This window comes from Phyllobates terribilis, unplaced genomic scaffold (genome assembly GCF_046119375.1).
Source record: "Phyllobates terribilis strain yellow unplaced genomic scaffold, ASM4611937v1 Scaffold_8__6_contigs__length_399053987, whole genome shotgun sequence".
Lineage (NCBI taxonomy): Eukaryota > Metazoa > Chordata > Amphibia > Anura > Dendrobatidae > Phyllobates > Phyllobates terribilis.
Genome location: NW_027362768.1, coordinates 169960693 through 169984139, shown reverse-complemented (window position 1 = coordinate 169984139; position 23447 = coordinate 169960693). Strand labels below are relative to the sequence as shown.

Here is a 23447-nt window from a genome sequence, read left to right as displayed (position 1 = left end):
GTCAGACCGGTCCAAGTGTGATCACATGGTGGGGGTCAGCCCGATCTGAGTGTGATCACATGGTGGGGGTCAAACCGGTCCGAGTGTGATCACATGGTGGGGGTCAGCCCGATCTGAGTGTGATCACATGGTGGGGGTCATCTTGGTCCGAGTGTGATCACATGGTGGGGGTCATCTTGGTCCGAGTGTGATCACATGGTGGGGGTCATCTTGGTCCGAATGTGCTCACATGGTGGGGGTCATCTTGGTCCGAGTGTGCTCACATGGTGGGGGTCAGCCTGGTCCGAGTGTGCTCACATGGTGGGGCTCAGCCTGGTCCGAGTGTGATCACATGGTGGGGGTCATCCCGGTCCGAGTGTGATCACATGGTGGGGGTCAGCCCGTCCGAGTGTGATCACATGGTGGGGGTCAGCCCGGTCCGAGTGTGATCACATGGTGGGGGTCAGCCCGTCCGAGTGTGATCACATGGTGGGGGTCAGCCCGGTCCGAGTGTGATCACATGGTGGGGGTCAGCCCGATCCGAGTGTGATCACATGGTGGGGGGGTCAGCCCGGTCCGAGTGTGATCACATGGTGGGGGTCAGACCCGTCTGAGTGTGATCACATGGTGGGGGTCAGACCCGTCTGAGTGTGATCACATGGTGGGGGTCAGCCCGGTCTGAGTGTGATCACATGGTGGGGGTCAGCCCGGTCCGAGTGTGATCACATGGTGGGGGTCAGACCGGTCCAAGTGTGATCACATGGTGGGGGTCAAACCGGTCCGAGTGTGATCACATGGTGGGGGTCAGCCCGATCTGAGTGTGATCACATGGTGGGGGTCAGCCAGGAGTGTTTGGCTTTTTGCCTGTCAAACAGCAGTGTGTATTTTAGGGATTTATTTCCCCGTTTGTTTGATGATTGGTGGCAGCGGTGTTGTGGACTGTTGGGGTGTGATTTATTTTTAATTTGCAGCTTGAGTGCAAGATTGAGTTGAGATAGATTAACCCCTTACACTTTTTTCAGTACAAGGTGTTGCTGCAACTGTATGTGACAGCTAGTAACAATGGTGTAAATATTAAACCCGCTGCACTGCATATACTGTAGGGCCGACATATTTATGTCCACTTATCTCTCCGTATTTACACTGAAAACATCAGAGGAAAGTAAAGGGTTTCTTTAATTTTGTGCAAACAGCAAAGGTGTCAAATATAAGATGCCTTATTCATTAGCAGGACTCAGTCTGGACACTTTTTCCCAGGCACCGGCTTCCACTATTTCTAGGAGGTGGATTGTCGCAGGATCTTGATCTTTGACGCTTTCCAGACTGGCAGGTGGACCATGAAGACCAGCAGCTCCAGCCTCCTTTTCCTTTAATATCTGTATTAAATTATCCCAATATTAGATTAGATGCATAATAATTTAAACTATGACACAGTATTTATAACACTATTACAGGAAATGCTTCCTGGAGCCATTGTATGATTCCTGCAGAAAATATGTGCAATTCTAATAGCTGTAGTTAATGGAGCCGGGGGACATTGTGTTATAACCCAGAGCTGCACTCACTATTCTGCTGGTGCAGTCACTGTGTACATACATTACATTACTGATCCTGAGTTACATCCTGTATTATACTCCAGAGCTGCACTCACTATTCTGCTGGTGCAGTCACTGTGTACATGCATTACATTACTGATCCTGCACTGATCCTGAGTTACATCCTGTATTATACTCCAGAGCTGCACTCACTATTCTGCTGGTGCAATCACTGTGTACATACATTACATTACTGATCCTGAGTTACATCCTGTATTATACTCCAGAGCTGCACTCACTATTCTGCTGGTGCAGTCACTGTGTACATACATTACATTACTGATCCTGAGTTACATTCTGTATTATACTCCAGAGCTGCACTCACTATTCTGCTGGTGGTGTCACTGTGTACATACATTACATTACTGATCCTGTACTGATCCTGAGTTACATCCTGCATTATACCCCAGAGCTGCACTCACTATTCTGCTGGTGTAGTCACTGTGTACATACATTACATTACTGATCCTGTACTGATCCTGAGTTACATCCTGTATTATACTCCAGAGCTGCACTCACTATTCTGCTGGTGCAGTCACCATGTACATACATTATATTACTGATCCTGTACTGATCCTGAGTTACATCCTGTATTATACTCCAGAGCTGCACTCACTATTCTGCTGGTGCAGTCACCGTGTACATACATTACATTACTGATCCTGTACTGATCCTGAGTTACATCCTGTATTATACTCCAGAGCTGCACTCACTATTCTGCTGGTGCAGTCACCATGTACATACATTACATTACTGATCCTGTACTGATCCTGAGTTACACCCTGTATTATACTCCAGAGCTGCACTCACTATTCTGCTGGTGGAGTCACCGTGTACATACATTACATTACTGATCCTGAGTTAAATCCTGTATTATACTCCAGAGCTGCACTCACTATTCTGCTGGTGGAGTCACCGTGTACATACATTACATTACTGATCCTGAGTTAAATCCTGTATTATACTCCAGAGCTGCACTCACTGTTTTTGTAGACATTGATTATACAGGAGGACTAACCACCTAAGTCTGCAGAATAGTGATTGCAGCTCTACAAATTCCTGAGCTATTGGAAAACATAGTTCAACAGAAACTGAGAAGACACACTGCTGCGCGTTGCCCTGCTATCTGCACGACTGTCTGGGTAGAGTTCCTTGTTCTTACTTGGTCTTTGGGTCTTCTCACATGATGGACCTTCAGTCCCTGCCGGACACAGACAACGACATTCATTATTATTTAACATGGGCTCTCCGTTATTGTGACAAGGGCCACAGCGACAGGAGTTAAACTCGCTCAGGAACTCGTCGTAGGCTCTCTTCAAGTTCTGCCTCTTGGTCTCAATTCCAGACAGACCTGTTAATTTCAGACCTTCATGTATGAGCTGGAGCTAGGAGCAGAGATGGGATGTATGTTACCATAAAATACCCACAGATCAGACCAAAGTACAACGAGGAAAACAATTATAGAATGAAAGAAGAACATTGCATCATGTGACTCACAATGATTACTACAAACGCTCCTCTGTTGGAGTGTACAACAGCTGCAGGCTTATGTTTACATGGACTATTGTAAGAACACAACTTATGGTGCTGTGTTAACTGCTACAGTTTGTTGTTGTGGATACAGTTTCTCTTGATTGCATTGTGTGACCTCTCAGGTTTTCTTGTATATTGTGAAGATGAAGATAACGATTTCTGTATGTCGCAAAGTAAATCTGTTCATGTTCCCTCAATATCTCAGTGCTAATCATTCTGCTGAAGGCTGACATTTGGCAACAGGTCATGAATAAGGATAAGCGAAACCCGAAGTGTAAAATTTGGGGTTCTTACTGGTGCCAAACTCCAAACACGGATTTTTTTCCCGGAAGTCCGTTTTACTGTTCAGGTTTGGTGCCAAATAAAGTTTTTTGAAAGGCTGCGACGCAGCCAATAAACAAGCTTTTAGGCTGTGGGCACTTCTGAAGCCATCACAGTCATGCCAAGTCTTGGCATGTTTGTGATTGGCCGGAGCAACATGTGACCTGGCCTATATAAATGCCTGATCATGAGTGCCGCCGTCACTCAGCTCTGACTAGAGTAGGGACAGGACACTGCTCAAGTGAGGGACAGAGTAAAAGAAATAAATAATTTAAAAAAAACTGATGTGAGGTCTCCCCAATTTTTTAATAATCAGTCAAGGGAAAGCATACAGCTATGAGCTGATCTTATTATGCTAGGAAAGGGCCAATATCCATGGACCTTCCCAGCCTATTAATATCAGCCCCCAGCTGTCTGCTTTGCCTTTGCTGGTTATTAAAAATGGGGGGGAGACAAAAAAAATTATGTGGAGTCCACCCTATTTTTAATAACTAGCTAAGGCAAAGAAGACAACTGGGGGCTGATATTAATAGGGTGGGAAGTTCCATGGATATTGGTCCCTTCCCTAACCCAAGAGCTACATTCCAGGAGAGGGGTTCATTCCTAACATAACAGTCAGCTCACTCCAGACCATTGATTTCTATGCAGCAGTTACCATACATGTAGCTGCTCCCCTCTTAAGACCCCGTCACACATAGCGACGCTACAGCGATCCCGACAACGATACGACCTGTCAGGGATCGTTGCTGCGTCGCTATGTGGTCGCTGGTGAGCTGTCAAACAGGCAGGCTCACCAACGATCAGGGGAGCAGCGACATCGTGGAAAGAATCTTTCCACGATGTCCTGCTCCTGGTTACCAGCCTGCTGAAGCAGGAGCAGGCTGGTAACCATGATAAACAGCACGTTACTAGGGGCACACGCGCACTTAGTAACCCGTTGCTTATCATGGTTACGAGCCAGCTAAAGTGAGCGGTAACCTCCCGCTCACCGTAGCAGAGTGGTAACCATGACAAACAGCGGGTTACTAGGTGCGCGTGTGCCACTAGTAACGCACTGTTTATCATGGTTACCAGCCTGATCGCTGGTCCCGCTGGTCACACACAGCGATGTGTGCTGACCAGCGGGAGGGCAAAGACCAAAAAATTGTCCAGGACATTTTGCAGCGATCAGCGACCTCACAGCAGGGGCCTGATCGCTGCAAAGTGTCACACATAGCGACATCGCTGGTGAGGTCGCTGTTGCGTCACCAATACAGTGACTCAGCAGCGATCTCGCTAGCGATCTCGCTATGTGAGACTGGGGCTTTAGCTCCTGATAAGCTGCTCTTATCAGTCCTCTCTTTATCAATCCCAGCATCACCACTCTCACTATCCAAGCTATGTGCTTGTTCAAATGCCATATTATCTCTATATGTAAATATAGTGACAAACCAGAACAAATCATTAATATCTGAATGTGTCAAATCTGTAAGGAAAAAAATAAGCAGTGTATGCATGAGATTTCAGAAATCTCATTAACCTTGCTGCAGCGTAAACTGTAGCATTTTGGTGCAGAAATTTCTGCTGCAATTACTGAATGTGTCCACATACCCTTATAGTTACATTATCACTGTCCTACCTCGTAATCAATGACAGCCGGATTATATTTCAGAGACCTTCCCCAATGACGATAACTGCTGCCCTTCATTTCACTCATCAACCCTCCGACTGACCCCGTGTCCCCTCCACTCACATGAGTCAGGACGTCCTCTATTACACTCCCCCTTCCGTCGTCCCCTAAAAATCAAAAAGGCAATTTTACCCGAATATACAATACATCGGAGTCTATGGCAATATCCACATGAATTCACCATGTTGCACTGCAATTTCTTGACAGCGGAGTTCTCCTTACCTTCCACTTAAAATATATTTTAACAAAAGCAATACACACTCCTCAACATTCAAACTGCAACACCAAGACGGAAAAGTCATGGAACGATAGAAAGCAAAGGATGGAGACGTCACTGATCGAAAAATTATGCAAAAATTGGAAACAAAATTTTCGAAACATATTGATTTATTCAGTCTGGAATACGAGCACCATGTGCAGAATCCCCGAACTTAAAATCTTGGCTGCTATCAATGAGGTTATTAATGATCGTCTGAGGAAGGTTCTGCCGCACTGAATGCACTTGGGCAATATTTCATCACAACAACGCCATTCAGCTTGTGGCTGGTGCTACTATGAGCATCCTGAGGGACTGTAACCTGCTCCAAGGCGGCAGCATCTCCGGACTTGTCATCGAGCATATCTGGGTCATCATTGGTCGGTGATAGCACAGGAGCTGCCAGCAGAGGATCTTGATGATTTGCCCAAGTGCATTCAGAGGCAGAACCTTCCTCAGACGACCATTAATAACCTCAGTGATATGCAGAAATCCTGGCACTTACAGCGTCGGCTGCTGTGTCGCTCATTCTCCATACATAAATTGAAAAGTTTTGAGAATGTTTTTTCCATTTGTCCATCCTTTGCAGATCAGACACGCGTCCATCCATCCTGTGATTTCCATCGTTGCATGACTTTTCCTTTTTGGGGCTGTAAGTTGAGCGTTGAGGAGTGTGCATGACTTGTGCGGTATAGAGCCACGCACTACATCCATGTTTTAAAGTTTTGTATCATTTACAACTATAGATTGATACATGATCCCCAGTGACTGGAGAGTGGAAATGTCACACAGCACATCTATATCAGGTTTTACCTGCACCAGTTTTTTCCACTTTAGCACAGGATTTGCTTTGTATTTTCACTGACCCCTCAGACAGTTGATCATCTGATTGAACGGTTAATCCGAAGTGACCTCCGAAACACTCCTCAACCATTCTAAATGTAATTTCTGGAAAAAAGACCAATAATGACATCAGCATATATGCCCAGGTTATACCAGCATGATCCATATCACTATATACAAAAGGCGTATAACTTATACAATCTGTATATATAAATATACAGGAGATGCCCAGGTTATACCAGCTGTATATATAAATATATACAGGAGATGCCCAGGTTATACCATCTGTATATATAAATATATAAAGGAGATGAACAGATTATACCAGCTGTACATATACAATTATATACAGAAGATTCCTAGGTTATACCAGCTGTACATACATAATTATATACAGATGATGCCCAGGTTATACCAACTGTACATATATAATTATATACAGGAGATACCCAGGTTATACCAGCTGTACATATATAATTATATACAGGAGATACCCAGGTTATACCAGCTGTACATATATAATTATATACAGAAGATACCCAGGTTATACCAGCTGTACATATATAATTATATATGAGATACCCAGGTTATACCAGCTTGTTCCATATCACTATATACAAGATGATGCACAACTATATAAAATGTTAGTTTTCAGCCGTTTGTGCTATATGTACTTGGTATATATTTGATATACTGTATTACCATTTTTTTTCATAACTTCGCCGTCTAATACAAGGACACTGTCCAAGATGCCACCGAGGGTTCCAGAGGTTACAAAGTGAGTGCCATAATCATTAATAAACCTGGTATACAGGCCGTAGTCGTAAATGTCAGGCAGCTCCATCAGTGACACCAACATGTCCTCATCCAACACCAGGGGATTTCTTTTGATCCGAAAACGAGCAGTCTGGACTTTAGTGTGGAAGCGAACGAACCGCAGATTCTGTAAGAAAACAAAATATATCAACATGGACAGACAGATGATAGATAATAGATAGATAGATAGATAATATATAATAGATAGATAGATAATAGATAGATAGATAGATAATAGATAGATGGATAGATAATAGATAATAGATAGATAATAGATAATAGATAGATAGATAGATGATAGATAGATAGATAGATAGATAGATAATAGATAGATAGATAATATATAATAGATAGATAGATAGATAATAGATAGATAGATAGATAATAGATAATAGATAGATAATAGATAATAGATAGATAGATAGATAGATGATAGATAGATAGATAGATAGATGATAGATAGATAATAGATGGATAACAGATAGATATAGATAACATTTTACAATGATTTACCTTTTCTGTATATGTTGTGATATTTTTCAGGAAATCCGATTTCTTATTGTAGTTGAATCCCACTTCTAAGCCGACCGGAGATTCTGCAGGTTTTACAGTGAGGGTAAATCCTCCGCCAGAGGATCCTCCTTTCCCCATGGCATTCAGCAGATCTTTAGAGTCTTCATAAACCTCGAAGGACATCCCGGAGTCTGCTCGGGCCTGGGAAGAAAGCAAGAGGACAAAACTGGACCTCTCCACATACACTTATTCCCCTTCACGGACAGCAAGCACAGGTATTGTGTCTATGCCGCCCACTGGCTGCAGGATATTTAAGATATCTCAAGCACAGAATACCATTAAAATTGCCTGAAATTCCCATTGGCACAATCCTCCCCTTTTGTGATCTTATTTGGGGGACAGCCCAGCACTTACAAGGAACTGGTAGGTATGGAAGTTGTACGGTTTCCTGAAGTACTTCTCGTCGGTGGCGTAGTACATCTGCTCGCACGTCGGGTCGTATCTCAGTTCCCTCCATTCACCGTTGTAGACATATTCACATTGTCCGCCAAAGTATCTGTGATCCAGAACATTCAGAGCCTCCTCCTGCGTCAAGATATTAAACCTGAAGAGAAGCAATGAAAGGCGGAGGAGAAAGCACATCAGAAAAATGTCATAAAAACTAAATATCTTACAACTAGTGTTGAGCATTCCGATACTTTTAGAATATCGAATACCGGAATCGGAAGTTCCCATAATGCCTGCACTCTGCAGTGTCTCTGAAGGATGACAAGCTGGATGGCAGCGCTCAGCTGCGATCCAGCCTGTCATCAGAATGCCATCCCAGCGTGAGAGAATTCTCCTGCGCTCACGGCAAGCGCAGGAGAATTTTCCCACGCTGTCAGTGACGTCCATGAGGTGAGCCGAGTTCATTGGACATGACTAGTGTTGAGCCACCCCCATAGTGTTCGGGTTCGGTTCAGTTCGTGGAACACCGGGATGTTCGTGGAACTGTTCGTCGAACACCTTAGAACACTGTCGAACACCGTTAAAACCAAATCGCAGGCAAATAAAAACACATAGAAAACACCTTCAAAGGTGTCCAAAAGCTGACAAACTGCTCAGAAGACACTCTCTTTAAAAAAGCCGGCCGGCAATTCAGCATCGGTACTTGACAATTTAGAACAGAAAGAATAGAGCATCACACATAGATTAGATAGATAGAAACATGTCAGTCACATATATAAGAAGTACAGTGACAGTGTTGATTACTGTACTTGTCATTTAGTGTTAAAGGATTTATTTAAAAAAAGAATAGTGTTTTCATGCACCGTCTCTTTAAAAAAGCCGGCCGGCAATTCAGCATCGGTACCCGACAATTTATAACAGAAAGAATGTGTCAGTCACATATATAATAAGTACAGTGATAGTGTTGATTACTTTACTTGTCATTTAGAGTTAAAATAAAGGATTTATTAAAAAAAAAATTGTCGTGGGGTTCCCCGTAATTTTAGTCTCTAGCGGAGGTTAAGCAGACGGCTGGGGCAGATGTTTGAAGCCTAGGAAGGGGGTAATACCCACGGAGCTTCCCAGGCTACTAATATCAGCCCCCAGCTGAATACCTAGCCTTTACTAGCTATTAAAATGGGGGACCCCCAAAAAAATGACGTGGGGTTCCCCCTATTTTAATAGCTAGCAAAGGCTAGGCAGACAGCTGGGGGCTGATATTAATAGCCCAGGAAGGGTGCCATGAATATTGGCCCCCTCCCAGGCTAGAAACACCAGTCGTCAGCCGCCCCAGAAATGGCGCATCCATACGATGCGCCAATTCTGGCACTTAGCCTCGCTCTTCCCACTGCCCTGTAGCGGTGGCAGTGGGGTAATAGGGCTGGGGTTGATGTCAGCTTATAATGCCAGCTGACATCAAGCCCAGGTTAGTAATGGAGAGGCGTCTATAAGACACCCCCATTACTAACCCCATAGTCAAAGTTAAAAAAAAACACAAACACCCAGAATAAAGTTCTTTAATTGAAATAAACACACAATTCTTTATTGTTCTAAATTAAACCATACTTACCATCACGTCCATTCCAGCTGAAGCCAACGATCTCCTGCAATAAAAGTAAAATAATAAAGCAACATCATCCTTACCTTTCCATGGTTCCCAGGACGGCTCCAGCTCTGCTACATTCACATGACAGGCTGGATCGCAGCAGAACGCTGCCATCCAGCCTGTCATCCCGCAGACACTGAGAAGGGCAGGCATGCTTGCGCTCCTCAGTGTCTCGCTGTGACGGCATAAAGATGAGCCGAGGTCATGTCCAATGAACTCAGCTCACATCATGCACGTCACTGACAGTGTGAGAGAATTCTCCTGCGCTTGCCGTGAGCGCAGGAGAATTCTCTCACGCTCACAGCAAGCGCAAGCGCAGGAGAATTTTCCCACGCTGTCAGTGATGTGCATGAGTGAGCTGAGTCCATTGAACTCGGCTCACCTCATGCACGTCACTGACAGCGTGGGAAAATTCTCCGTGGGTATTACCCCCTTCCCAGGCTTCAAACATCTGCCCCAGCCGTCTGCCTAACCTCCGCTAGAGACTAAAATTACGGGGAACCCCATGCCAATTTTTTTTTAAATAAATCCTTTATTTTAACACTAAATGACAAGTACAGTAATCAACACTGTCACTGTACTTATATATGTGACTGACATGTTTCTATCTATCTAATCTATGTGTGATGCTCTATTCTTTCTGTTATAAATTGTCGGGTACCGCTGCTGAATTGCCGGCCGGCTTTTTTAAAGAGACGGTGCATGAAAACACTATTATTTTTTTTAATAAATCCTTTATTTTAACACTAAATGACAAGTACAGTAATCAACACTATCACTGTACTTATTATATATGCCACTGACATGTTTCTATCTATCTAATCTATGTGTGAAGCTCTATTCTTTCTGTTCTAAATTGTCGGGTACCGGTGTATGCCGCTGCTGAATTGCCGGCTTTTCGCATAATACATTCTACATTATTCTTAGTTGTTTTCCTTCATGTATAATTAATCTACAAGGAAAGAAAGGGTTTATTTTCATTCCGATATTTGTGTCCCATTGACTTGCATTGGTTTCCGGTATCGGAATCGGCGATATCCGATATTTTTTGGGTATCGGTCCGATCCAATCGGATATTTCCCGATATCGGAAGGTATCGCTCAACACTACTTACAACATATATTTAAATATTCTCTGAAACAATAGAGTTTTTATTTTCCTCTCCTGGTTTCTCTCTGCCTGTGCCTGATCAGAGTGTGATGTCAGAGCTGTGCTGTGCGCCCTGAGCCAATCAGATCTCTCCCTCTGCTGCTCCCTCCCCCCTCTCACAGCAGAGATCCTGCAGCTGCATCCCCCTCCTCTCCCTCCTTCCTTTCTAATATTTACAATTTTACTCTAGATGGATACAAATTAGCTATAATAAAAATATATTATTTATGACTTATAAAATGCAATTATACTGTTTGGTGCGCTGTAAAGACCATCTCACCCTCTGACGACTCTCTCAGCCCCGGGGATTGGAAACAGTTGCTTGCAGAACCTCTCATCTTCCTGGGGCTCGCAGTCCTTCTCATCGGACTCATCCCGGCAGTCGGCCTCTCCATTACAAACCAGCTCTCTCTTAATACAGCGACCTATAGATAAATGGATACATCTAGATTCCTTACAATGAGATCGTAGCTCCCGTCAGTTCCATGTCATTGCGTTGGGTAACACTCCCATCTTTGCACCCAGATTTCCTCCCAATCTCTTGGTCTCTTACCAGTTTCTTTACACTGATGAAAATCGGAGCCGCACTTATTGTCCGGGACACATTTCTCCGAGGATTTACAGATTGTAGACTCCCACAGATTGCCGATGCAGATCCTGCCGTTATATTTGGAGGGCTGAGCTAGAGGCCGGTACCTGTGCTGTGTAACAAAAGGAGGGTTTATGGCAGCAGTGACTATCGGGGGTATATACAGTATACAGCCCTAGACGGGGTACAGATGCCAGCTAGAAATATTTATGGGGTTGTCCTCCCTGCACAGCAAACATTACCCAAAGAAACATAATTTGGAGCTTGTGGGCCCTAATGCAAAATCTCCAACAGATAACTAGTCTTTTCATCTGGGTCAGAGGGAACTTTTCCCCCTTAAGAATAAAGGGCCCGGGTGTGACTGCAACCCCCATATCTACTGGAGGTACTCCCCTGCAAAACAGGTCAACCCCTTATCATAATAGAGCTCACTGAACATTTCCCCTGGACTGACTGTGTATGAGAGCTGGTTTTAGACCATTTCTTTAATGGGAATATTTTACCAGAAAATGGACTATTGTATGGTTTTTATGTTAGATGTTATTATTTAAAAGTTTGTATATGTATATATATATATATATATATATATATATATATATATATATATATATATATATGTGTGTGTGTTTTTATCATTACACAATATAAAAAAACCTTTGCTACGTAGTGTTCTTTCTAAACACAATAACAAAAGTAGCAAAAGGGGTTTATATTAATAGATAACCACTAGGTAAAGGTACGTCAAAGCAAAAAAAGTGGTAAAAGAGGTTAAAACGTAACCTTTAATAGATATATAGGTAAAAATAGATACACAAAAAGTCACTAGGACCTAAAATCAAGTAAGTGCCTGCCAATGGTAGTGAATTGTAGCTACCCAATACAAATATATACTTGTTCCAAACAGGGATCGTATGGCATAATACCCAGATATAGCCCACCTGTACCCTGAACAAGATAATGGCAGATAATAGCGGAGCCGTCACTAAAAGCCTCAGCATACATGAACCATGTCAGACAATCGGTGATCTGATGTGAGAGTTCACACTTAACAAATAATACTGGAACAACCTCCCCGTACACAGTGTCAGCTCACGCTTCTTGCTTAAGACCGCTCACTGTAGTGGGGCATCAACACCTCTTCAGCCACCAACCACATATGGAACACCACTCCCAACGCGTTTCATCACCTCAGTAGCTCATCAGGGGAGACAGGGGGACTTTTTGTGTATCTATCTTTACCTATATATCTATTAAAGGTTACGTTTTAACCTCTTTTACCACTTTTTTTGCTTTGACGTACCTAAACACAATAACAGCAACAAATTAGCTCAGATTCTATTTAGTTATTTATTTGTAAATGATGTTATCTAGAAAAGCAAAGGTCTATGTGCAGAAAGGAGGAGGAGGTGAGCTGTGACATCACCTATTGTGAATGGTGGATCCTCTGTTATCTGCTGTATATAGAGGCGTTATCAGTCATTGTACAGGAGGAGGAGGAGGTGAACGTGATATCACTTATTGTGAATGGTGGATCCTGTGTTATCTACTGTATATAGAGGTGTTATCAGTCATTGTACAGGAGGGGGAGGAGGTGAGCTGTGACATCACCTATTGTGAATGGTGGATCCTGTATATAGAGGTGTTATCAGTCATTGTACAGGAGGAGAAGGTGAGCTGTGACATCACCGATTGTGAAAGTTGGATCCTGTGTTATCTACTGTATATAGAGGTGTTATCAGTCATTGTACAGGAGGAGGAGGTGAGCTGTGACATCACCTATTGTGAATGTTGGATCCTATGTCTATTGTACTTAGAGATGTTACCTTTCATTATAATCCTGTCTGTGATGATAATGAAATCACTGCTAAAAAGTCTTCTGTACAGAACAGGAAGTGTAATACTGTTATATAGCTTAGTGACCGTAGCCAAAATAGCAAGATTTAATTTGTTTTCCTTTATTATTCAGTATACTTGTACATTATAATATGTACTTTTCCTGATGACAGATTCCATTTAACTCATATCAGGGGCATTTATCTTTGCTAAAGAGTAGTAAAGTTTTGAGCAAGCTATTTTTTTCCTTACTTTTTTAAAAACTTTCTAAAAAGGAGGCGATTGAGCGGCAAGTAGGTGACCGCTAAGAACAGAGATTTAGTGATACTAACAAAGACAGGGGCCCTGAAGCATCAGTGAGTAAGAAAGGCTTAGTTTGTGATTGCTAACCTCTGCAAGCCTCATCTGCTAAATGTATCCTTGGGAAACCCTTTAACGAACCCCCATATACAGGACAGGGGGAGCAGAAGTAAATATTCTTCTTCTTGATTATTTTTATGACATTATTTATGAGCCTTTTCTTGTCAGAGCTGAATTTTCTGGATACAAATCTGCAGGATCATACAGTCATTTTTTTTCTTCTTCAAATCTCAATTATTTCAATTTGACGTTAATTGGTTCTGTAACAGGTTAATGAAAACATTGATAATTACAATAACAGATGTACAAGATTCGGTGTTCGGAGCGATCTGTTCACAGTGACTTAATCACCCGTCCCTCGTCGCAATTCGCTTCTTTTTTCAATTTTAGAAAATAAATATGTTTACTTAACACAAGTGCCAGACAAAAAAAAGTTAATTAAAATGTGACCTAAGAAAAACGCAGATGGCTTTATTTAAAGGGACCCAGTCACCCAGACAATATCCTTTTAGACTGTGGGATCTGTAGGATCTTAATTTGGGAATCAAAACTGAAATCAGTGTCCAATATCAAACTTGTGAAATAGACTCAAAGTCACAATAAGAACAAAAAAGTGAGCACCTCCCCCTGGACTCTTTAGACTTTGAACTCTTTCAAAATTGTCAGGGTTGCATGGAGGGGGCATGACATTTACTTGCTATTGAATGGCCAGAAAAGGGGGACGGGGGCTTAGGTAAAAAAGTCAGGACATGTACAGTAGTATGTCTAAGAACTACCTCATGCTCTGTGAGTGGGCGGTTCATCTTCATCATCATCATTCCCTCAAGCACTATAGGTCCTGGAACTAATTTTCCATCAATTCCCAGCATGCACTGCTCTTGGTGTTGTCTATTGCCTTTACTACCATGAACCAAAAGCTTTCCTCTCTGACATGACTAAATGCAGTCTCAGACAGAAATGCAGAAGCCTAGAGATAAAGCCCCAACTACACTTCCTCCAGAGAGACAAACTCCACCCTCACTTCCTGCAGAGAGACAAAGCCCCATCCTCACTTCCTGTAGAAATACAAAGTCCCGCATTCACTTCCTGTAGCAAGACAAAGCCATGTCCCCACCTCCTGTAGAGACAAAGATCTACCCTCTCTTCTTGTAGAAAGACAAAGCACCACCCTCACTTCCTGTAAAGAGTCAAAACCCCACCCTCACTTCCTGCAGAGGAACAAAGATCCACCTCACTTCCTGTAGAGAGAAAAAGCCCCAACCTCACTTCCTGCAGAGAGACAAAGATCCACTTCCTGTAAAGAGACAAAGCCGCGACCCTGCGACCTCACTTCCTGCAGAGAGACAAAGATCCACTTCCTGTAAAGAGACAAAGCCCCGACCTCACTTCCTCTAGAAAGACAATGATCATCCCTCATTTTCTGTAGAGAGAAAAGGCCATGCACTCACTTCCTGCAGTGCAGGGAGACAAATATCCTCCCTCACTTCCTGTGGATAGGCAAAGACCCACCCCCACTTCCTGTAGAGACAAAGTTCCGCCCCACTTCCTGTACAGAGAAAAAAACCCGCCCTCATTTCCTGTAGAGACAAAGACCCGCCTTCACTTCCTGTAGAGACAAAGACCCGCCTTCACTTCCTGTAATCCATCTTGATGTAGATTACAGCAAGTTACACAGTGAAGGCGTCTCCTAGTGGCCAACACTTTAAAATTATTTTATTTGGGGGGGGGGGGGGGATAATAAAATGATTTCCAGATTGAAAGTCACAAGGAGTAACACTATTTCTGGACTTGCATCCTGCATTTTTCACCTGTTCGCCTCTGGGGGGCCCATCTGTAATTTTCAGTAGTCTCTGAGCTAGTGGGTGAAGAAGGGGTGCTATGATGTCTCCCATACACAGCACACACAGACATAAGGGATTCCTACTCTCTGGTCTCTATGTAACACATGTTTAGCAGCAGCATTGAGGATGTCATACAGCAGTACTGAGAAGTGTAGCTGTGAATCCAGCTCTGGGCTGAGATCTAACACTTAATAGGAAGCAGAAGCACAGTTTTATTTGTACATCTCCCACTCACTCTGCTCCCCCCTCTAACCCTTCTGCATAGACTTCAACAGGCAGCTGTAATTTGACTCCTTAGAGAGATGACAAACCAAGATTAATTTGAGCTCAAAGATTAATTTGAATAAATAATGACGCGCTGCAAACCACTCAGAAGAAGTCACAACTGCAACTAGAGGTGATGGACAAGTGCCGGAGTCTGTAGAACAAGCCGTGAGTATTGCAGAAAATGGCTTGAGAAAATCATCTCTTCATCCCTGTATCCACCTAGTGCAACGGCTGCATGTACCTGAAAGCCCGAGTCTCTGAGAGTCTCTGCAGCCCTCTATCTCCGGCGTTAACAAGTCGTCTGAAGCCATTTTCTGCAATACTCACGGCTCGTTCTACAGACTCTGGCACTTGTCCATCACCTCTAGTTGCAGTTGCGACTTCTTCAAAGGACCCCTGGAAGCTGCACGCGTATATCTTCATTTGGACTACCATTTTCTCTAAGACAGGTAGGAATCACTCTTTTTGTACACTGCTCAAAAAAATAAAGGGAACACTTAAACAACAGAATATAACTCCAAGTAAATCAAACTTCTGTGAAATCAAACTGTCCACTTAAGAAGTAACACTGATTGACAATCAATTTCACATGCTGCTGTGCAAATGGAATAGACAATAGATGGAAATTATTGGCAATTATCAAGACACCCTCAATAAAGGAGTGGTTCTGCAGGTGGGGACCACAGACCACATCTCAGTACCAATGCTTTCTGATGTTTTGGTCACTTTTGAATGTTGGTTGCGCTTTCACACTCGTGGTAGCATGAGACGGACTCTACAATCCACAGAAGTTGCTCAGGTAGTGCAGCTCATCCAGGATGGCACATCAATGCGAGCTGTGGCAAGAAGGTTTGCTGTGTCTGTGAGCGTAGTGTCCAGAGGCTGGAGGCGCTACCAGGAGACAGGTCAGTACACCAGGAGATGTGGAGGGGGCCGTAGGAGGGCAACAACCCAGCAGCAGGACCGCTACCTCCGCCTTTGTGCAAGGAGAAACAGGAGGAGCACTGCCAGAGCCCTGCAAAATGACCTCCAGCAGGCCACAAATGTGCATGAGTCTGCACAAATGGTTAGAAACTGACTCCATGAGGGTGGTATGAGGGCCCGACGTCCACAGATGGGGGTTGTGCTCACAGCCCAACACCGTGCAGGACGCTTGGCATTTGCCACAGAACACCAGGATTGGCAAAGTCGCCACTGGCGCCCTGTGCTCTTCACAGATGAAAGCAGGTTCATACTGAGCACATGTGACAGATGTGACAGAGACTGGAGACGCCGTGGAGAGCGATCTGCTGCCTGCAACATCCTTCAGCATGACCGGTTTGGCAGTGGGTCAGTAATGGTGTGGGGTGGCATTTCTTTGGAGGGCTGCACAGCCCTCCATGTGCTCGTCAGAGGTAGCCTGACTGCCATTAGGTACTGAGATGAGATCCCCAGACCCCTTGTGAGACCATATGCTGGTGCGGTTGGCCCTGGGTTCCTCCTAATGCAGGACAATGCCAGACCTCATGTGGCTGGAGTGTGTCAGCAGTTCCTGCAAGATGAAGGCATTGAAGCTATGGACTGACCGCCCGTTCTCCAAACCTGAATCTGATTGAGCACATCTGGGACATCGTGTCTCGCTCCATCCACCAACGTCACGTTGCACCACAGACTGTCCAGGAGTTGGCGGATGCTTTAGTCCAGGTCTGGGAGGAGATCCCACAGGAGACCATCCGCAACCTCATCAGGAGCATGCCCAGGCGTTGTAGGGAGGTCATACAGGCACGTGGAGGCCACACACAATACTGAGACTCATCAGGAGCATGCCCAGGCGTTGTAGGGAGGTCATACAGGCACGTGGAGGCCACACACAATACTCAGCCTCAGCAGGAGCATGCCCAGGCGTTGTAGGGAGGTCATACAGGCACGTGGAGGCCACACACAATACTCAGCCTCAGCAGGAGCATGCCCAGGCATTGTAGGGAGGTCATACAGGCACGTGGAGGCCACACACAATACTGAGCCTCATCAGGAGCATGCCCAGGCGTTGTAGGGAGGTCATACAGGCACGTGGAGGCCACACACAATACTCAGCCTCATCAGGAGCATGCCCAGGCGTTGTAGGGAGGTCATACAGGCACGTGGAGGCCACACACAATACTGAGCCTCATCAGGAGCATGCCCAGGCGTTGTAGGGAGGTCATACAGGCACGTGGAGGCCACACACAATACTGAGCCTCATCAGGAGCATGCCCAGGCGTTGTAGGGAGGTCATACAGGCACGTGGAGGCCACACACAATACTCAGCCTCATCAGGAGCATGCCCAGGCGTTGTAGGGAGGTCATACAGGCACGTGGAGGCCACACACAATACTCAGCCTCATCAGGAGCATGCCCAGGCGTTGTAGGGAGGTCATACAGGCACGTGGAGGCCACACACAATACTCAACCTCATCAGGAGCATGCCCAGGCGTTGTAGGGAGGTCATACAGGCACGTGGAGGCCACACACAATACTCAACCTCATCAGGAGCATGCCCAGGCGTTGTAGGGAGGTCATACAGGCACGTGGAGGCCACACACAATACTAAGACTCATTTTGACTTGTTTTAAGGACATTACATCAAAGTTGGATCAGCCTATAGTGTGTTTTCCACTTTAATTTTGGGGGTGACTCCAAATCCAGGCCTCCATTGGTTAATAAATTTGATTTCCATTGATGATTTTTGTGTGATTTTGTTGTCAGCACATTCAACTTTGTACAGAACAAAATATTCAATGAGAATATTTCATTCATTCAGATCTAGGATGTGTTATTTCAGTGTTCCCTTTATTTTTTTGAGCAGTGTATTTTATGAGTGGTTTGCGGCGCATCTCTTTTCTTTTAATCATTTCATTATTATTTGCACCAGGGCATACGGTGCTTTGAGATTGCGGCTCTTTGCCTATCTGATCTTACTATAGCAGCAGCGCTACTGCAGTTTTTTACATTTTACTTTAGAATAAATAATGAGCACGTGGAGCGAGAGGGAAAAGTGTCTCAGAAGTGGAGAAAGAAGCAGATTTTTCATATAAGATGTGTTACAAAGTTTTATATTGGCTTGTACTATTGTTATGTGAAAAGTTTGCTGAAACAATGACTGTAGGGAATGATGAGAAATGTGTCTGGCGGTATGAACGTAGCCCTACTTTGGTTTAGTAGAAATGATACATATACACGTGGTCAAAATTGTTGGTACCCCTCGTTTAATGAAAGAAAACAAAAACACAATGGTCACAGAAATAACTTGAATCTGGCAAAAGTAATAATAAATTAAAAATCTATGAAAATGAAGAGATGAAGGTCAGACATTGCTTTTCTGCTTCCACGGAATTAAAAAAAAAATTAACCTCATGAAATCGGCCTGGACAGAAAAGATGGTTCTTCTTCTTAACTTAATATTTTGTTGAACCTTTAGAGGCAATCACTGCAATCAAACGATTCCAGTAACTGTCAATGAGACTTCTGCACCTCTCGACAGGTATTTTGGCCGACTCCTCATGAGCAAACTGCTCCAGTTGTCTGGTGGTTGAAGGTTGCCTTTTCCATGTTTCAGCTCTTTCCAAAGATGCTCAATAGGATTTAGGTCAGGGCTCCTAGAAGCCACTTCAGAATAGTCCAATGTTTTCCTCTTAGCCATTCTTGGGTGTTTTTAGCTGTGTTTTCGGTCATTATCCTGTTGCAAGACCCATGAGCTGCGACTGAGACCAAGCTTTCTGACACTGGGCAGCACATTTCTCTCTAGAATCCCTTGATAGTCTTGAGATTTCATTGTACCCTGCACAGATTCAAGACACCCTGTGCCAAATGCAGCAAAGCAGCCCTAGAACATAACAGAGCCTCCACCATGTTTCACAGTAGGGACAGTGTTCTTTTCTTGATATGCTTCATTTTTCTGTCTGTGAACATAGAGCTGATGTGCTTTGCCAAAAACTTCCATTTTTGTCTCATCTGTCCATAGGACATTATCCCAGAAGCTTTATGGCTTGTCAACATGTAGTTTGGTAAATTCCAGTCTGGCTTTTTTATGATTTTTTTTCAACAATAATGTTTTCCTTGGTCGTCTCCCATGAAGTCCACTTTGGATCAATCGACGGATGGTGCGATCTGACACTTATGTTCCTTGAGCTTGAAGTTCACCTTTAATCTCTTTAGAAGTTATCCTGGGCTCTTTTGTTACCATTCGTATTATCCGTCTCTTTGATTTGTCATCAATTTTCCTCCTGCTGCCACGTCCAGGGAGGTTGGTTACAGTCCCATGGATCTTACATTTCTGAATAATATATGCAACTGTAGTCACAGGAACATCAAGCTGCTTGGAGATGGTCTTATAAGCTTTACATTTAACATGCTTGTCTATAATTTTCTTTCTAATCTCCTGAGACAACTCTTTCCTTTGCTTCCTCTGCTCCATGTTGAGTGTGGTACACACCATGTCACCAAACCGCACAGTGAGTATCTGTGGCCCTATATACAGCACAGTGAGTATCTGTAGCCCTATATACAGGCCCACTGACTGATTACAAGATTGTAGACACCTGTGATGCTAATTAGTGGACACAACTTGATTTAATATGTCCCTTTTGTCACATTATTTTCAGGGGTACCATCATTTCTGTCCAGGCCGATTTCATCAGTTTAATTTTTTATTAAATTCTGTTGAAGCAGAAAAGCAATGTCTGACTTTCATTTGTCCATTTTCATAGATTTTTAATTTATTATTACTTTTGTCAGATTCAAGTTATTTCTGAGACCATTGTGGTTTTTTTTTTCATTAAACGAGGGGTACCAACAATTTTGACCACGTTTGTATGCTAGTCAGACTGAATGAGACGATAATATAAAACTAAGGCTAATGACTGGACAGGAAGACTATCTTACTTTGCTACCTTGGCAAGCAAAACACGGAGACCATTCGGACCACTGACCGAGCTTACAGTCCACACGAGCAGGAGCGGAGTCTGAGCTCCTGGAAAATCTGAAACATAAATCCAAATCAACCAACAAATAGTAAACTTAAAATAATCCTAAAGTTCTGACACCATTGCAGAAATAATATAGAAAAATGAGAAGAAATCTGAGTCTGAATGACCAGGACAAAAGGAGGGATGAAATCCGCTGCAGCTCTTCGCCCTGAACTTAATGAAGTCTTCTGATTCAGAGCTGGCTTCCTGTTAGTTCTCAGGTTCTATTTCTCTGCTGCCCCCTGCTGGCTTCATGTATGCAGTGCACTGTGGCTGATGAAGAATATCTTTCTAAGTATGCTATTAACTTACTAATATTGTATTCTATTCCCCCAGAAAGCTATTTTTTATTAATACATTAGAACATATTTCAGCTTAGGAAGCATTAAAACAACCTACAGAGCAGAAATGTCCTGACAGCCATTGATTCCAAGCATGACTGAGTGAGAAGTCGTGACTACATCATCTTTAGAAAGTCACTAAATCTTATCAGAAGCCGCAACGAGGACTTGTTCCATAGCAAAAATATATATATTTCCATAAAAATTGTTTTGAAGAACTGAGGACAAATGCAGATGGTTAGATTTCCTTCATATATCTGTTCCGCCACCTCCAAGGTACAGATAATATGTGATAAAGGAAGGATATTCCAGCCCAACGGACATGAAATCTTCTCTTCGAGTGAGAATCATACAGAGGACGACTGGTAAAACATTCATGGTAAAATCATAGATGGCATCTACGCGTTTCAGATGCCGCTGCGCCCTTAATCATGGTTAGCACCTGAAACGCGTAGATGCCATCTTTGATTTTACCATGAATGTTTTACCAGTCGTCCTCTGTATGATTCTCACTTGAATAAATAAGATTGCATGTCCATTGGGCTGGAATATCCTTCCTTTATCACAGTTTCCTCGTGCCAAGGCAGAGCCGCTATCCATTCTCCGGACTGCATGGGATTAACCCCACAGTGAGCGGAAACACCTTTTCTTTTTGCAGATAATATGTGCGTATAATATTTGGAAAAATTACAAATAAGATGCTTTATACATCCGGAGACAAATAGTGTCTTATACTCCAAACACTTACAAAGCTGCATTAAAAAAATATACATTTTGCTGTATGTAGCAACACTACCATCACCAACTAGTTATGTCTGCAGTGAGCAAACTTTTCTCTGGTGCCATGTGAGAGATATACTGTTAGCTTAGAAGAGAAATCATCTTCCCCCATTCATTGTATCAGTTGTTTGCTTTGTGTAATCTCTGGTTAAAATTGTTTGTCAATATAGAGTTTGCACATTCCAGATTAGAAAAATTCTTATCGCAGCTTTGGATGTGACTAGAGTGTAGGATACGATAATAAAGGAGAATAAAACAGTTCCATTCAAATACAGTCCAATGTCAGATACTTATCGCCCCTACCTGCCGGCTGATCCAATGTGGCCGCTTTGCACCATTAGTACGATGCATAATACGGATAAACACCAAAGATCGGAGCCGCTATAAACGCTCATCTTCCCCAGTTAGATGGATGCGATGCTGCCGCTCAGACATTGATGTGCTGGAGGTAAAACCGGAGCTTTCCCGGCAGTGTCCGCACTGGTGAATCATTGACAAGTTTCTAAATATTTCCGCTGAGAATTCCAAAAAGTTACCAAATCTCAAATAAAGGTGCAACATGTTTACAGCTGAGCTCAGACTGATAACAGCGGACACCGGGGCAACAGCTTCACTCAGCGAAACATAAGCCGTGGCCAGAAATTAGGAATAAATCGGATTTATAGACTTCATAGGTATCCAGCATTATTTTAGGGTAGAAACTCTCATTGCTCTCATATAGACTTAGTGGCCACCCAAAGTCTTAGGCTACAGAATGTGATTACGTCTTGCACAAGACCAAAATATTAACCCCTTCCTGACATTTGTGGGTGAATGAAGCAGGCTCAGGAACTGTGCTTGCACAATACCCAGCAATTGTCAGCTGTATTGTACAGCAGGCACCTGTCTGTAACAGCAGTGACCAAAGCGGAGCTCTGATCGCTGCTATCAAAGGTTGAACTTGATGTATGTAACTATGTAACCATTTCCATGCTGCTGTCAATCACGGACAATGGCTTGCTTGCTAGTGCATGTCTGCAATGATTGTGGGGGGCCGATGGGTTATCATGGATGCTGGTTGCCATCCGTCACTGCCTTCAAGGTCCTCCTGCAGATAGTCTTAATTGCCCAATGTCATTTTTATTACAAGCAGCAATATTATAGTTTTACAGTATACAGAACAATGACATGTTTGTAGGGTCAAGTCCCCTATTAAAAAATAAGGTAAAACTGAAAAAAAAAAAGTTTATAAAAACATACAAAGAAATATAGAAAATCCCCATAGAATTACTGGAAATAAGATTATTGCCTTTTCAACAAACACAACAATATCGTACTTAGAGGCTGACATGCGAGGATGTTTCTGCATCCCTCATGTTGGTGCAATGGGAAAAATATTATAGAAAGTATAATATGTAGAAGTGATGAGCGAGCATGCTCGAGTCCCCGTCCCGCATGTTTTGCGGCATTTAGACAGGCATTTAGACATCCAATCAACATGCAGGGATTGCCTGCCATACACAGTAATTCTGTAGCCATTATCAATTATCAATCTAATTTTTGCTGTAGACACTGGGGTCCCTGAGTAGTGGGGCCCTTGACAAATGCCCAGTTTGCCCTCCCCTAACGCCAACCATGTCCACAGATGTTCAATAGGATTTAGATCTGGGCTCATAGACGCCACCTCAGAAGAGTCTGATGCTTTGGTC

At 43.4% G+C, this 23447-nt stretch overlaps 1 protein-coding gene across 2 annotated transcripts; it reads right to left on the bottom strand.

Moving 5' to 3' along the window:
• Positions 1-1137: 1137 nt before the first annotated feature.
• Positions 1138-22255, bottom strand: C8A (complement C8 alpha chain). Of its 2 annotated transcripts, XM_073643710.1 has the most exons (11): positions 22063-22255; positions 20556-20652; positions 11320-11467; positions 11047-11191; positions 7940-8129; positions 7526-7726; positions 6899-7139; positions 6167-6301; positions 5047-5204; positions 2737-2959; positions 1138-1355 (listed from the first exon to the last, which is right to left on the bottom strand). In XM_073643710.1, the coding sequence occupies exons 1-11, from the start codon at positions 22152-22154 to the stop codon at positions 1204-1206; spliced, it is 1782 nt and encodes a 593-aa protein (XP_073499811.1). In that variant the 5' UTR covers positions 22155-22255; the 3' UTR covers positions 1138-1203. The 2 variants fall into 2 exon arrangements, with proteins under 2 accessions (XP_073499811.1, XP_073499812.1); XM_073643711.1 differs by lacking the exon at positions 20556-20652 and having other exon boundaries at positions 22063-22246.
• Between the last annotated feature and the right edge of the window lie 1192 nt (positions 22256-23447).

Excerpts from the sequence above, each read along its gene's own strand:
- C8A (XM_073643710.1), bottom strand. The coding sequence starts at position 22,154 with ATGAGCGTTTATAGCGGCTCCGATCTTTGGTGTTTATCCGTATTATGC. Across the intron at positions 20,653-22,062 it reads CACATTGGATCAGCCGGCAG|ATTTTCCAGGAGCTCAGACT; the intron begins GTAGGGGCGATA and ends TTTATGTTTCAG. Across the intron at positions 11,192-11,319 it reads TCATCAGTGTAAAGAAACTG|GTCGCTGTATTAAGAGAGAG; the intron begins GTAAGAGACCAA and ends ATTTATCTATAG.